This window comes from Mus caroli, chromosome 6 (assembly GCF_900094665.2).
Source record: "Mus caroli chromosome 6, CAROLI_EIJ_v1.1, whole genome shotgun sequence".
Taxonomy (NCBI): domain Eukaryota; kingdom Metazoa; phylum Chordata; class Mammalia; order Rodentia; family Muridae; genus Mus; species Mus caroli.
The window spans coordinates 26983990-26999603 of record NC_034575.1 but is presented as its reverse complement, the minus strand read 5'-3'; the positions used below and the strand labels follow the sequence as shown (position 1 = coordinate 26999603).

Below are 15614 nucleotides of genomic sequence, written 5' to 3'. Positions count from 1 at the left end.
CTTTCTTTCTTTCTTTCTTTCTTTCTTTCTTTCTTTCTTTCTTTCTTTCTTTCTTCCTTTCTCTCCTTCTTTCCTTCTTTCCTTCTTTCCTTCTTTCTCCCTTTCAGATTAAACCAGGAGTTTGCAGCAGCCTCCAAACTCTGTTTTTCTTCAGACCAAAACTAGTTGCAAAGCATTGAAATTAAGCCTCCTCAGAGAGCCATAAGTCATTTCCATGCCTGCCCTTGTCAGGAGAGAGAGGCGAGGTGAATTGTCCATGTAGATGAAAGTGCTTTGAAAGCTTAAATCAAGGTATAAAGGGAGATGTCATTGTCACCGCAAATCAATCTATGCCAAGGGCCACCTGGCCACCTGGCACACAGACTGGGTGAAGTCTTGTCAGCCCATGCTGGGCAAAGTCAGCACAGAAGAACACCCTCCATTTCTTCTCCTTGAGCACCTTCCTCCCTCACAGAAGGGTGTCTCACACAGTCTGCCTCTTCTCTCCAGATGACCAGTCCCTGTCCCAGACTCGACTGAAAGGAAGAACTCAGTCTGATATCCATCCCCAGCATACCTCTGCCTGACCTGAAATAAATTTCATCTTCCCAGCAGCCCAGCGTGCAGCTGCTGTCCCTGCACATCTACTCGTGGCTTCATGGGTTGGCGTCCTCTCACCATTCCCTTCATCTCTGCATGAGCCTTGTCCAGACCAAGAGGTTAAAGTAACTATGTGGGCAGTTGTGACTGGCAGGGATCCAAGGGCAACAGAGCCAATATCCCACTGTACAGTGGGATAGCGTATACCCATTCAGTGTTCTATTGCTCGCGCCAGTGGGATGTTCCATACCGTACAGGAGATCTTCATCGTATTAGAAAAGGCAGGCCTCGGCCAGATGACTTGGCCCAACTGTAGGCTCTGTATGTAAGTGCTCTAGTGTGTTTAAGCTGAGCTAAGCTAGGGTAAGCTGAGATGTGTGTGTGTGTGTGTGTGTCTAAAGGGGGTTGTGTCTTGTACATAATTGAGCATATTGACCAAATGATTGTGGAGGCCAGCAAGTCCAAACTGTCCAAATTCTACAGGGTACACTGGAAGGCTGGAGGCCCAGGGAAGAGCATATGGCCATCTGCATGCAGAATTCCCTCTGTCTCAGGGATGGCCAGCGTTTGCTTACTATAGGTCTTCAACCAATTGGAAGAAGCCCATCCACATTCTAGAGAGTAGCCTGCTTTACCCCAAGTCCCAGGATTGAATCTTAACCTTATATACCCATATCCCACAGAAAGGCTGAATATTACCAAGTGGCTGAGTATTAGAACCCTGTCAAACCATAAAATTCACCATCACAGGACCCAAAGCGAAGGATGCAGGGTCTGCCTGGATTACAGGCTGTTGGGATATATGGAATGAAGGATACTCACAGGTAGATGTTTTAATAATGTGGGGTTCTCAAAGCACAGTGTCTAGGTAGCACTCCACCCTGAATATATGAGCTGGTCCCATCAATTCACCACTCAGATTTGTTTGAATCTCAACTCTTCAAAAACCTGTTCATCTTTAAGACTCTTACATATCCACTGTAAAGCCCCTGCCAGGGGTAGTAGCTAGGAGACTAGGAGACCAGGAGAAGTTCATCATAGTATCAAGGACAGGACGTTTTTCTCTGTGAGCTAAAGAACTCTTCTTGATACCTCCATCTACTTCCCAGAAGGAAGAATGTTTGCCTTTGACAAATAGAGAATCAGCAGTCCAGAGAGGCACAGTACCTAGGGCCATGGTGCACAGCAGGGAGATGGAGAGAAGGCCCATTTTCTCCTTGTAGTCTCCTCCCTAGGCCTTTCTTCTCCCTCTGTTACTGCCTGTGACCGCCAGAGATTCTTCTGGTTTAAGTCAATGCTCTGTCAATAGCCCCTGGAACTCCGCCACCCACCCTGGCTTGCTGCTGAGGTCATTGTGAAAGGCTATACTTTTTTTTCCAAATAAGAAATCCCTGTATAGAATAAAAGATACACACTCGTCTGAGTGAAATATAAAGAGTTCACGGCAGCTGTCTCTCCCCCGTTTGCATTTTCTGCTGGCCGATGGGAAGGACAGATAAAGATAATGGGATTTCTTCTTCTTCTCCTTTTTTTTTTTTTTTTTGGTGCCTCCCCCTTCTCTATCTCTCTCTCTCTCTGGAAGGTAGAAGTATAACAAATTGGATTGTGAGCGAGTCTTGTCCTCTGTCACTGGTGCCCGGAGCAGGGCATGGGCTTGTGGGCGGAGCTGTGGGCAGAGAGGGTTCAGCCTGCAGTTTCCTCTTGATACATGCATATGAATGCCAGGGTCACCTTCCTCCCTCCCCATGGTCATCAGCCTCCTGCTTAATTCTGTTTTGACCCTGAATACTGTCTAGAGCCACAGTGTATAAGAAATATTCACTGAAGCCCAAGTTGGCACAGCCTTGTGATCCCAGCTATGGAGGAGGCTGAAGCAGGAGGGCCCCAAGTTCAAGATGGGTATGCCCAGGCTACAAAATGAGTTCAAGGCTAATCTGGGCAATTTATAAGACCTCGACTCAGAATATAAAATGAAAATGAAGTCTGTAGATATAGCTTGGCCGTGGGATGGTGCTTGGTTAGCACACAAAAGACCCTGAGCTCGAAAGTCCCCTGAGCTGTGGCTGGGCTCTCTTTTGCCCTTCCTGCAACCTGCCAGGGCAGGGCTCACCACAGTTTACAAGACCTATGTAGCATTTCTGTTTTAGAAATCACTCCTCTTAAGCCCTAAATTGCATAGACCAGTCATTTTCTTCTTGAGAACTTGCTGTCACAATAAATTCTTCTTTTTAACAAAATTGCTTTTGGTGGTCACCATCCCATCACTTGGCTCAGTCTTTTGGCTCTTCCCTGTGGTTTTTCAAAGGTCTATGAATTGAACATAGGACACTGTGCATGATAGAGAAACATTCTCCTGAACTATACTTCCAGACCTCTTTTTACCTTTAATTTTGAGACATAATCTCCTCTAAATTGCCCAGGCTGTCCTATAACTTGCTCTTGAGCCCAGGTAGACTATGAACTTCTAATTCTCCTGCCCAACCTCATGAGTAGCTCAGGTTACAGGCCTATAGTACCATGACAAGTTTTTAGCCCCTAAGTACTCACTCCTACCCTCTCAGAGCATTCCCAAACTTACTTGTGGTCCTTGCCCCACAGGGGAGTAGGTATGGAGAGAGCCGGGGCTCTTGGCTGGGTTGCCTTGGCCACACCTGATCATAGATGTACAGAAGAGAACCTTGCCTCCTCTCATAGGCTCCCATGGGTTCTGTGTGATGGGACAGAGAGGGTTTCTGGAGAGACTCTGCCACAAAGTCCAAGGGGTAAAAGTTGAGGTACCTGTTGGAAAGTGAGACCTCTAGGCTCTGACTTTCCTGATGTAGTTTTTGTCTTTCTTTGCCTGCCAGAATCCGCCTTTTTGAAGCCTCTTGGGATAAGAACTTCTGAGAGGGACCACAGGAGAGCTGGGCTCCAGGCTGTCACAAAATATGAAGGACCATTGCCTGGAATAGAATGATGAAATGAACTGTGTTTCTGTATCCTCCCCTCCCATGCGTGTGCTTGTGTGTGTATACCCATGAGGGCATAAGCCTGCCTGCAGGCAATACTGCCAGGGCCAGGGTGGGACCTGCTGAGTTCTGTGACCCTGGGACTGGTTTACCCCTCTCTCTATAGTGCTTGCTATTGAGTAGGAGGACCATGAGGATGCTGACTAGGAACACTCTCTGTTTTAGTAAAATTTAATTGGGGGTTTCTACCCAACTTTGCATCATTCAGTTCCCAAATAAAAGATACAAACTCTTTATATTTATAATTAGCCTTAAAAAGCACTAGAGCTGGGCAGATATCAACCCTCTATGCTGTTTTGTCTACTTTCCTGTCAAGGACCCTGAGATATCACTTGCCACATTCCACCTTGGCCACTCTTATTCCCACTGGCCAGCCTTCATGGCCATTCTCTCACCATCCACCTAGCCCATGGAATTTTTTCCTCTGTTCACCTCCCTGATCTCCCTGTGATTTCTCCTCAGACCCCTCAAGGCAGCCAACTGAAGCCCCACCTATTTCTCTTCTGCCCAACTATAGGCTGTAGGCATTTTTATTCAACCAATAGTTTTAAATTGCAAGGTTACATAGAATCAATTGTTATAGGCTAGGATTTCCTCATCCCTGAAGGTCTCATCAGGGGCAAACAGCTCTTGAGGGCCAGTATTTAGCATTACAATTCATAGCAACAGAACAAATTTCAACATCTCTCAAAGACAATAAATAACTCCTTCCAGGATGGCTGCAGGTGATCTCTTCTCCACTCTTAAGCCTGGATCTCCACTGCCAACCACTTGTCTTCTCTAAGTTTTGTGCGTGTACTGTGCTCCCATCTTCCAGCAGCAGCTCCAAGTGCTTCTGGCTCATATCCTGAACACTACTGTGATCTGTGTCCCAACCCCTCACTGTCTTTCCTTGCCTCTCAGATTTCTGCCTTAAAGAAAAGAGTCCCCCTCCCCCGCTGCCACTTTTGTATGTTTTCAGAGCCCTCTGATCCCATTGCTGTAAGACTGACCTCCACTCTCACCTTTCGCCGACCCACAGCTTTCAGCTCAACCTCACATGCCATGATCTGGCCTACTGAATCATATGGGCATCTTCTGATAGCAAAAAGTCCTTCAGGCCTTTCATTCCAATCTCTTTATTCATACTTATAGATTCATCAAAGTCACACGAGTGCCACACTGAACCAGAACACTCAGATCTTGTCAGCTAGGCAGACGCATACAGTTCTTTTTGGTCCAGTTTGGTGGCCTTTCCATACCTGGCTCCTCTCAGACCGTGCTCCTTTCTGTCTCTATCTAGCCTCCCTGGCACACTCAGTAAAGGCGAGGGTCTTGATCACCTCTGTCACCTGTCCTGCACTGGATTGCTCAGATCCCCATGCCATCAATAAATGTAGTTTGATGATAGTGGACCTCTGAGACTTTCCATGTTTGGCCTTTCAATATGGTAGTCACAGCAGGCTACTTTTCCAGATGGTTTGGTCCATGTTCTTATCTGAAGAAGATATTGTAGAGAATTACCTAGACACAGGGTTCATGTCACTGGCTGAGCTTGGCATATCATTCAGTACCTGGAGGAGGTTTTCCCATCACTGACCTCTAAGGGCAGCCCTATCTGGCTCAGTGCCGACCAAAAACACTGCCATTGGCTGTCTTGTCACATTGTCCCTTCGCTATCCTGACATGATTGCCTCATACAGAGCAAGACAGGGACACAAAGAGAAGAATTTTTATTTTTTAATTTTTGTTACATTTTACTTAATTTATTTTATGTACCTAGGGTGGGGGTATGGAAGCACATGGGTTCTACATCACACATATGGAAGTTAGAGAACAACATAAAGGAGTCAATTCTCTCTTTCCACAATGTGTGTCCTGGGGACTGAACTAAGGTTGTCAGGCTTGGCAGCAGGCACCTTACCTGCTAAGCCAACTCACTAGCCCAAGAGTGTTTTTTTGTTTTTGTTTTTTTGAGTACTGATTTTTCACAGGGTATAGGAGATGCTCATCCACTGCAAAAAAGAACTAGGGATTTGGAAATCTGAGCTCTTTTTCCCTTTTGCTGCTAAAAAAATTTCTAATGTCCAACATACACAAAATAAAGAGGGTAGACCCTCCCAGAGGCCTCCTGTGCTGACACACAGACAGTGATGTATGTAGCATGGGGCCTTGGGCACTGCCCCTCATATCTTAGATGCAGGCCTTTTCTGTGTCCTAAGTTCATCTTAGTTTGTCTTTCCAGGTATGAAGTAAGAGTTCAAGGACTCAGCTCACAGATCAGGAACAAGCTGTTCATAGGACAGGGAGAGAGACTGGGACTGGCTTTGACTTTTGATGTTGGCGTCTCCTCAGTGCCTACTTTCCTCCCTAGAGACTATGGCTCATATCTCCAACAGGGCAAGCTCATGGAATGGGACAAGAGCATCTAGAAAGCTGAGCCTATGTCCACACTTAGATTCTTCCGAGGCATACCAAAGACATAGAAAATAAATTAGTATTTGTTTGGTGGAGAGATGACTGAGTGAACAAACAAATGAATGAATGAAAGGTAGTGAATGAACAAATGAATGAGTGAGGTGCAGTGAGAGCCCAGATAAATGACTGACAGTGCAGCTCTAGGCTTCCGGAATCTGGGTTTTTCAACACGGTGGGCACAGGGCTTATGGAACAGTATATGGATGGGAAGACAGAAGCCAGAGCCAGCCTCTGGGAGGCTCCAAGACAGGATGGAATGTTGCTCAGTGTGCACATGGAGTGGAAATTGAGCCCTCCAGTGGAGGTCAAGGTGTAGACTCTGGCCAGAGAGACCAAGTCCTGGGAAGCAGTTTCCTTGTTGATCTACTGAAAGTCTATCTAGGAACTTAGGGGTGCCCTTCAGCTGTACCCCCATACTCTTCTCCATCCAGAGATTAGCTCTGTGGCCAACGGATGGGCCTTGCTTCTTTGTTACAGCCCTAGAAATGAAGCTGCCAATGGCAGCCACCCAGCCCCCAGGTTCTCTTTCATTAACAGTGGATTGGGATGGCACATATCTTTATTCTTTAAAAAACAAAAACAAAAACAAAAACCTTTCTGATAGTTTAGGTAAAAAGCACATAGCAAATTTTCTGTGTAAGAACTAACAAAAATAGCAGACTTAAAGGCTCTGAAAACAAGGCTAAGTACCCCGATTCATCTTACAGTCCTTATGCTGGTATTTAAGGGAATTAACTGAGATTCAAAGGCAATAGTTGCCACCTCCTGGGCACCTACAGATACACCTGCTCAAGCATGCGCCTGGGTTGGAGACTGTAAGCCTGGGTAGCCCAGAGCCTTTTTCCTGTAGCCCTAGACCCTGAGACCAAGCACTGGCATCCATGTAAGTGTGTGTCTTGCCTGCTCACTGCCCAGCATCTGTACTAGAGTCATGACTGTGGGGAAACACAAGGCCATACCACATTGTGGAAAGGGAAGCTCTAGGCCCAAGGAAAGTAGCCAGCGGCCTATCAGAGCTCCGAAGCTCTAAATGGAAGGTTTAGTCATGACAGCATAATTCTGGCAACAGTTGAGGGTACAAGCCCCTCCTTTTGTTTCCCTTCTTGCCATTCCCAGCACATGTGGCTGGCTTCAGGTGACAGTGCCTGAGCTGTGCCAGCACCCATCCTCTGCACTGAGGGACTTCTCTTTTGGACCCTAAGTGACCCCTAAGGGGGTAGAGGGACTGTGAAGTTCCCTAGATGTGAACTCAGGGGGCTGGTACACTAAAGCACAGCCCGTTGTGATGGCCTCTGCGTCTGGTTTCCTGACCCTTTTTTTTTTTTTTTTTCATTTTCCCAATTGTAATGTTGATGGAATGTGGGACGATGATCAAAGACCAGGTCACACTTCTCCATTCCCATAATTCTCTCCCCCAGGTTGCTAGCAGCAGCTCACAGTTCACCTCCAACTGTCACTCACTGTCCCTCTGCCAGGGGATGGACATATACAAATGTGAGGTCTTCTTTTTATGATGATAAAACAGGCAACCCTTACCAAGTCACATGTGCCCTTTCTTCAGTAGCTTGTGTGTCCACTTGTTCATTCATTGCATGGCTATTTGTCAAGGGCTTCCTGTGTCCTGTGCACTGTGGGGGCCCTCCTGGTAGACATCCAGCATCATCAGTCTCTTACTCCAAGGACAGTCTGTGCCCCTGGGGAGACTCGGCCTTTTTCTGCCCTATTTCTTTTGAACGGGGGCACGCAAACAGACTGACTCCCATTTGCTTACATAATTACTGGACAAGACTCACAACCACGGCTGCTGAATATGTCTGGACAGGCTGTGCATTGCACAACTCCAGGGGGAGTTTTGCAATAGAAATTTGACACTGCAGCCCAGAATCAGTAGCTCATTATTATTTCACAGATGCCACTGAGACTGCTGTAGCCCTACCATCAAGGGCACCAGTATGCTTACTAACCTAGAGGACTGGAAGCTAGACCTCAAGGAGAATGTTCTCTAGCCTAGCTGACAGTCACAAGTGCAGTTTCCACCCTCCCTGGCATGCCTTGAAGTCTCTCTTGTCTTGCCCCCATCCCATCCATACAGCTTCTGACTCAGTGTGGCTTCATTCACTCTGCAAGCAGAAGACACCCACTGCCATGTCCCTCTGTGCAGCTGGTCACCACCATGGTCCACTGTGCTGAGAATCAGCTGCTTGACTGGAATAGAGTGATTCCTCTTCCTCCGGCATGAGAGCTTGCAGGACCATGGGGAATATAAAAAGCAAAGCAAAAAGAAACCATGTAGCCTAATGATGGAGACATGGGCAGTGTGTGCTGCACAGATCACTTCCCTCCTGCACATCACCCTACCTGCCCCAGGCCCAAATCACTATGAGCAATTCCATCAAAATCATCTGCAGGCCTCAGAGACAGGCAGACCCCAGTGACTTCTCCACTCCAGTGAGCAAACGGGCCATACTTGAACCATCCCTTTGAATCTTAGCATGGTGCAAAAGCTAGGCAAGCAGGGATTCCCCCAGGTGAAACAAGGCTAGGCTAGGATATCAAGAGCCCCTTTGCTCTTCCCTGGGCAAGATGCTTCCCTTCTAGGCCTGGATCCCATGTTTGGTGGAGTCAACAGTTGTAACCACAGCACGCACAATGTAAGAAGAAATGGAACTTTCTGTGCTTCACATGTGGCCAGAAGGGGAGGCACAGCCTGACCTTGGCAGGAGAGAAGCAAAGCAAAGAATCTGCACATGTGTCTCTGAGGCCCATAGGAAAAAAATTCTGACAAGCCAGACAGGCAGTGTTATGCAAGGGATGCCTGTATCTATTTGTATGCACGCCGAGCAAACCCAGTGTGCTTTGAACCATCAGCAATGCCAACATCTGTGATCCAGGAAGCACGGTATGGGCTACCTGAGAGCCAGACCGGCAGCTACTTGGCTGAGTCACATGTTACATTTGACTTTAAAAGGCTGTTACTACTTTCAGGTGTGTGCTCATGGGAATGGTATCTATGTGTATGCACACACATGTGTGGGTACATGTAGGAGAACTGCCATGCACATATATTTCCATGTGTGTATTTCAAGATTGTGATGTGTCCTTCTCCTTCCACTTGTGATCTGTGCTACATAAGACAGAGATTTCCAGTTGATGAAAAGCAAGCTCTTATACCTGTCCCTTTGTGGGATCCATCAGTAAGGCCCGGGGTGTAGATACTGAAGTGGGGGACAAGGAAGTGAGGATTTTACACACACACACACACACACACACACACACACACACACACACAGTGCTGTCTAGTTTGGGGGTATAAGAATGGTCCACACAGTTTTTTACCCAGTCCTCTTCCAAGGGTGACCCACCACTCCCTACAAGGCATATCATGGATGGAGAAAAGCTGAAAGGCTACATGAGTGAATCTGCACTAGAGATTTCACCAGCTCTAGGAGTTTCCAATGTAGACAGTAAGCAGAGCTGCCATGACAGTGCCACCTACATTTGCCAGTGCTTTGCTGAGCCCTCTGTGTCCTGTTGACTTCTAGTTCATTCATCCCGTGTACACTGCATAGTGATTCATGATGTTCTGGGCACTCAGAGGCACAAGGAGAACAGGTGGTATTGTTATTAAGGGGTATTAATGCCCCCTTTCTTTTGACATAATTTGTTGACTTGGGACCAGAACTACTGCTCTGGCCCTCTCTGCCTTGACAGCATCCAAATTTGTCCTCTTAGGGGAGACTTGTGCTTACATTAGACTGTCCGTGGATGCATTCTGGAGATGGCATCATGTGATTCCTACATGAGACACACAGGAACAGGATACTCCCAGGAGGAACCATAGGGTCTTTCTGAACTGCCACCATTCTCCCTGCAGAGTGGCGACAAGGAAGTGGGGCGAGGATGATCCTGCAGGACGAAGATATCACCACCAAGATCGAGAATGATTGGAAGAGACTCAACACAGTAGCCCACTACCAGGTGAGCTGACCTCAGAAGCCAGGAGCTGGTCCAGTGGATGGCAAATTCCTTGGAAGCCATAGGTCTTAAATTACAGTCACACAGAGTTAGACACCAAGCCCCCAGTATGTTTCTTCACTAGCAATCCATGATCCTTGGCATGGCATATGGTGAACCATGAGCATGGAGACCTGAAGGAAGGGGATAAGGGGAGCTCCGAGGGGAGCTGACGTCACTCAATCACAACCCTAGCCTCCTTGGAGATAGGATGCTGGCATGCATGCTTCCTGTTGAGTGTGGGAAGATTCTTCAAGGACCCTTGTTGAGAAGGCCTCCTAAGCTTGTAAGATTGGATGATCTCCAAAAAGCTGAGGGAAGGAGAAATTGAGGGAGCGGCTTCTGCCAGGAGTTGCTCCATATAGAACCCACAAAACTGAATGCAGCTAGAACTCAGGTCTTTGTCTTGTGTTATCAAAAGGGGAGGGAGTCACCCCTAAAGCTCAAATTCCTAGCAAGGTGCTAATTGTCCCTCACTGCCCCAAAATTGTCTTAATTTGTCCTTATTTCCTGGAGTGGGTGGAAAGAAGTTCCATGCCCAGGCTCTTAGAAACCTTTCTCCTAGGTGCCAGATGGTTCTGTGGTGGCTTTAGTGTCCAAGCAAGTGACAGCCTACAATGCAGTGAACAACTCCACTGTCTCCAGGACTTCAGCAAGTAAATATGGTAAGATCTCATCAGGTGTAAGGGGTGGGAAGTAGAAGCATCCAGAGTGGGTGTGGTCAACAAGTGTCCTTTCCTAGGGATAGAGGATCAGGTCAGTTGACCATTGGGGAAAACAGCCAGAATGGGCCAGGGGTACCTGGTCCTAATTGCTAGCTCTGGGGCATAAACCTGTACTTTATCTGCATGCAAAGGAAATGTAGGGCTTGGAACAGCTGCATTAGTAAAGGGCTTGAGTGTAAGCATGAGGATCTAAGTTCTATCTCCAGAGCCCAGGTTAAAAATGCCAGGAATGGTGATGTATGCTTGTAATCTTAGCTCTGGAGAAGTGGAGATAGGAGGGTACTGAAAGCTTACTGGCTAGCCAGCTTAGCCTAATGGTGAGCTCCAGGCCAGTGAGAGAACCATCTCAAAAAGCAAGAGGGATACACCTATGAAATGACATATAAGATGGATCTACACACACACACACACACACACACACACACACACACACACACGGGGAGGGGAGAGAGGGGGGAGGGAGAGAGAGAGAGAGAAAACCTAATCTTCACAAGGTCATAGAGTCTATAAGACTTAACTTTTCTCATCATCTCAAATTAAGTTTGCATTAACCTAGTGAATTAAATAATTATTTTTCCTTCTATCATTTATGTTAGTAAGTTATAACTCAGAAGCATAGCGGTTGAGTGATTGGTAAAGATCATACTGTTGTTATATAGTGGTGGGAAAGGCAATGAGGGGAAAGGGTGCTAGCAATAATGTCGAAGCTCCAGAGATGCCCTGTCTGTCACCACGTATATGCTTGGGGTCAAATGATCACCCTAAGCAGTGACATTCTACTTGTAAAGTGGGGATTAGGGGATAAAAGACAAATATCACCAATCATTTTGGATGATAATGAGGTGAGCATATAGGTGACAATGGGTGTGATAGGACCTCATCCTTTGCCTGTCTGGTCCCATTTTACCATAGCTCAAACTAGAGGAAGGGATTCATAAAGTAAGTGAGAAGAATGATCCAGGCCAGAGTGGGCTGGAGATGAACAGCTGCCCTAGCCAAGGCTCATTAAGGAACACAGGCTACCTGCTTTTACATGTGCTGTTAATTGGCCACACGCACGACAGGACTTGAGAGCACGCTCAAGGAAAAGTGTACAAGAAGCACGAGCTTATAGTTCTACAAATTGAATAATTAAGGGTTGACTCAATGCCAAGTACAGGAGTCGGGGCAGCATGAGTGGGTAGAATTTGCTACAGTTAATTCCTGGAGGTGGTAGGAAAGATAGAAGCATTGCAGGGAATGTGCCACACGGAGGCAAAGTGGCAGCGCCAGCCATTGGTGTGAAGGGTCAAATAATAGTGGCCTCAGCTTGCGAGAGGAGTGTGCTGTGAGCTGTTGGGTATAGGACTGTAGAGACTCACTCTTCCTGAGCTCTGCACTCTCTACTCTGGCAGAGAACATGATCCGGTACACAGGCAGCCCTGACAGCCTCCGTTCCCGGACACCCATGATCACCCCTGACCTGGAAAGCGGGGTCAAACTGTGGCATCTGGTGAAGAACCATGAACATGGAGACCAGAAGGAGGGGGATCGGGGGAGCAAGATGGTGTCTGAGATCTATCTGACACGACTATTGGCCACAAAGGTATGTGACAGGAGAGAGGTTGCAGGGAATGTGTGGGCACAGGAAAGGCCGTCATCTGCTGTGCAAATACTGGAGCTGAAGGCTGAGGAGATGGCTCAGTTTGGTAAACAGCTTCTGATGAAAGTGTGAGACCCCAAGTTTGATAGCCTCAAGTTCTCATTGAAAAGATAATGAACAGTGAACAGTGCCTTGCTTATGCTGGAGAGGCAGAGAAAGGAGACTGCCTGGCATTTGGTGGCTAGCCAGTTTAGCCAAATAGCAAGCTCTAGGTTCAGTAAAAATCCTGTCTCAAAAAAACTGTGGAGAGAGATGGAGGAAGACACTGGAGGTTGCCCTCCGGTTTCTGCATGTGCACACACATGCACATACACATGCATACATACATTCCTACACACCAGACAGACACAGAACTGCTAGCACAGGGGCTAAGTGTGCACCAGGGCATTTTGTTGACCTCCCACACCAGGCACTGTCTGTTGTGATCCCAGGGGAGCCTCAGGAGTGAGCTGCAGGATCCCAGTCAACCTGTCAATCCAGGGATATCCCAGCAGACCTGAGTTAGCACACTATCTCAAGTTCTCTTTCCACCATCCTCAGCACCCTGTCTCAGCTACAGACACCCCACATCTCTCCCCACCCCCACCATTCCTTAGGGAAGAATCACTTTTTCTCAGGGGTGCCATCATTAAGGCTGGAACCTGGGGCTATGTCTGTAGCTTTGCCAATGCTATTGCTAATCCTGATAATAGGGCTAATCCATGCCTGTGGTTCTAGCCTTTCCCTTCAAGTCTGGGTTCTCTTCTTTCTCTGTGGACCCCAGATCGTCATTAGCCAGGGTGGATAGTGGCCAAAGAGAACCAGCAGATTGTATTTGTCAGCTCTGACCAAGGCATGCTCATTAGCATTTTAGGAACATGATATAATAGCACTGGCAGAGATATGAAACCAAACCCTATGGCTGGCCCTTGGAAATGTAGTTTTGGCCCTTGTCCTGTGTCTTCTGTCTATGGTCTGTGCACAGAGGAATCGTGAAAGGGGAGAGTTGATGCACAGTGCCCCCCCCCAATGTCATGTTCATCAGAGATGCAGAGCACTGACCTCGCTTGGCCTATCCCTGGGATAGCTTTTCAACCCACCCTCCCACCCCCAGCTTAGATCTGCCTAGGCTGGGCTGCATCTGAATGTCCCCTTTTCCAGGGCACACTGCAGAAGTTTGTGGATGACCTATTCGAGACCATCTTCAGTACGGCCCACCGTGGCTCCGCTCTGCCCCTAGCCATCAAGTACATGTTTGACTTCCTCGATGAGCAGGCTGATAAGCACGGCATCCACGACCCGCACGTCCGCCATACCTGGAAGAGCAACTGGTAAGCAAAGGGAAGCGGGGAGAGGGCACATCTGCAGAGGCCAGTGATCTGCCCACCCAGGCCTGCTTCAGGGAGGCAGGCTTTCCAGAGGTGAGCTGGCTTCTGTCTACCTCCTAGCAGAGTCTCTACTCAACCCCAGGCTCTGACCTTCCCCTTGTCTCACTTCCCTCTCCTCTAATCTTTGTATTTTTCTTTCTTTTTAAAGATTTATTTGTTTGTTTGTTTGTTTGTTTATTTAATGTAAGTACACTGTAGCTGTTTTCAGACACACCAGAAGAGGGCATCAGATCTCATTACAGGTGGTTGTGAGCCACCATGTGGTTGCTGGGATTTGAACTTTGGACCTTCAGAAGAGCAGTCGGGTGCTCTTACCCACTGAGCCATCTCAACAGTCCCTGTATCTTTCTTCCAACCAGTTATTCAGTCAACAAACTATGCTAATTCAATGAGTCAAAGCTCATAAATACAACCACAGCCAGGTACTGTGGCATCCAGCTCCTTCCTGGGTATGGGGCAATATGTCCAATACTGAGGATCTTAGACTGCTTAGGGTCCCTGCCCTGGGGGAAGCTGGCGGGTGAGGATGTGGAACAAGAGAGGCAGTTGTCTGTATACATGGACAAATACTAGCATGGAGAATGCATGTGTTGGATAGCATCAGTAGGGTTTTCAGGCACAAGCGGACGGCGCCTGGCTGAACAAGGAACATTTCAACCCCACCCAACAAGCTTATCTTTTCCTTCCCAAACTCCTTTCCCAAAACTGCCCAGAGCCACTTTGTGTTCCCTGGAGGACCCAGGGTTTTCTAACTACTGACAACAATTCCAAGCATCTCTACCGTGGGCCCCACTCTCCTTTGAATGCACAACATCCCCGCCACCATTTGTATGGAGTGAGTATTTCATTTGAGGTTGAAGTCACAAGGCCAAGCATCAGTATTCAAGACAGCATGCAGAACCTTGAGGAAATGGGGCTCAGTAAATATTGATGAGGCACGGGCAGCAACGATGGCCTCCTTGAGCGTGCTACCTGCAGCAGAGCTAGCTGGTGTTCATCCTCTAGAACGGAATCTCTATGGCCTTTAGATGGCCCCTTTCCGGGCCACTCTTCCCCAGCTGTTTCTTCTGAAGCAGCATAATGCCCAGTGCTCCAACTACTAGGATAGTAGTTTGCCAGGCTCTAGGGCACAAGCAGGCACCCTGATGCCCACCCCAGGGGCTCAGATCCGAAAACTAAGAAGGCAGCTTGAGGTGTCAGTGCTAGTCTCCTAGAAATTCTGTGGCCTTTCCCTCTTCTACTTCAGAGGATCACCAGCCCCCAAAGAGGCTTAGGCCATGAAGCAGAGTCCTTAGCCATCCTAAAGCAGGGCCCCTAGAACGTGGGTTCCATTCTATGCACCTACTCTGGTGCAATAGATTCCTCCTCTCTAAATCCTGTTTGTGTGACTCTTGGGAGGTGTCTGAGGGGCAGCACCCACCTCCCCTCTGAGTCTACATCACTCTGATGAGTCTTTACCTAGTGCTGGCCACCTTCAGATGGAACAGATGCTCCACTGAGCCCTCCTCCATGAGCCAGGGAGACATGACTTTGCAAACCATCACCCTCGGTCACTGCCTCCTTTCTGAGTCATCCCAAGGTTGCAAATGCTGCCTAGAGACATGGACTAGGAACTGGAAAGCCCAGGAAATAAGAGCGCTTCATTTACTGTAGGAAGAATGACACCAGCTTCAAGTCCTTCCTTAGCAAGGCATCACCTGTCCCTGCCCTGATCCCCTGGTACCATGGACCATATGAAGTTAAAAATAATCAGCTCTGCCTGTTTAGAGTTCACCATCCCTGCTGAGGGCATTATCGACTCAAGGTGTGACTTGCCTGCCCC

At 47.8% G+C, this 15614-nt stretch overlaps 1 protein-coding gene across 2 annotated transcripts in view; it reads left to right on the top strand.

Annotated features, from left to right (window-relative positions):
• Window positions 1-15614, top strand: part of Plxna4 (plexin A4) — a 452006-nt gene that overhangs the window by 420424 nt on the left and 15968 nt on the right. For both annotated transcript variants that reach the window (XM_021164546.2, XM_029478188.1), the window contains 4 exons: window positions 9919-10022; window positions 10624-10723; window positions 12178-12368; window positions 13566-13735. In XM_021164546.2, the coding sequence (XP_021020205.1) occupies window positions 9919-10022; window positions 10624-10723; window positions 12178-12368; window positions 13566-13735 (565 nt within the window). The remainder of the gene's footprint in view (window positions 1-9918; window positions 10023-10623; window positions 10724-12177; window positions 12369-13565; window positions 13736-15614) is intronic.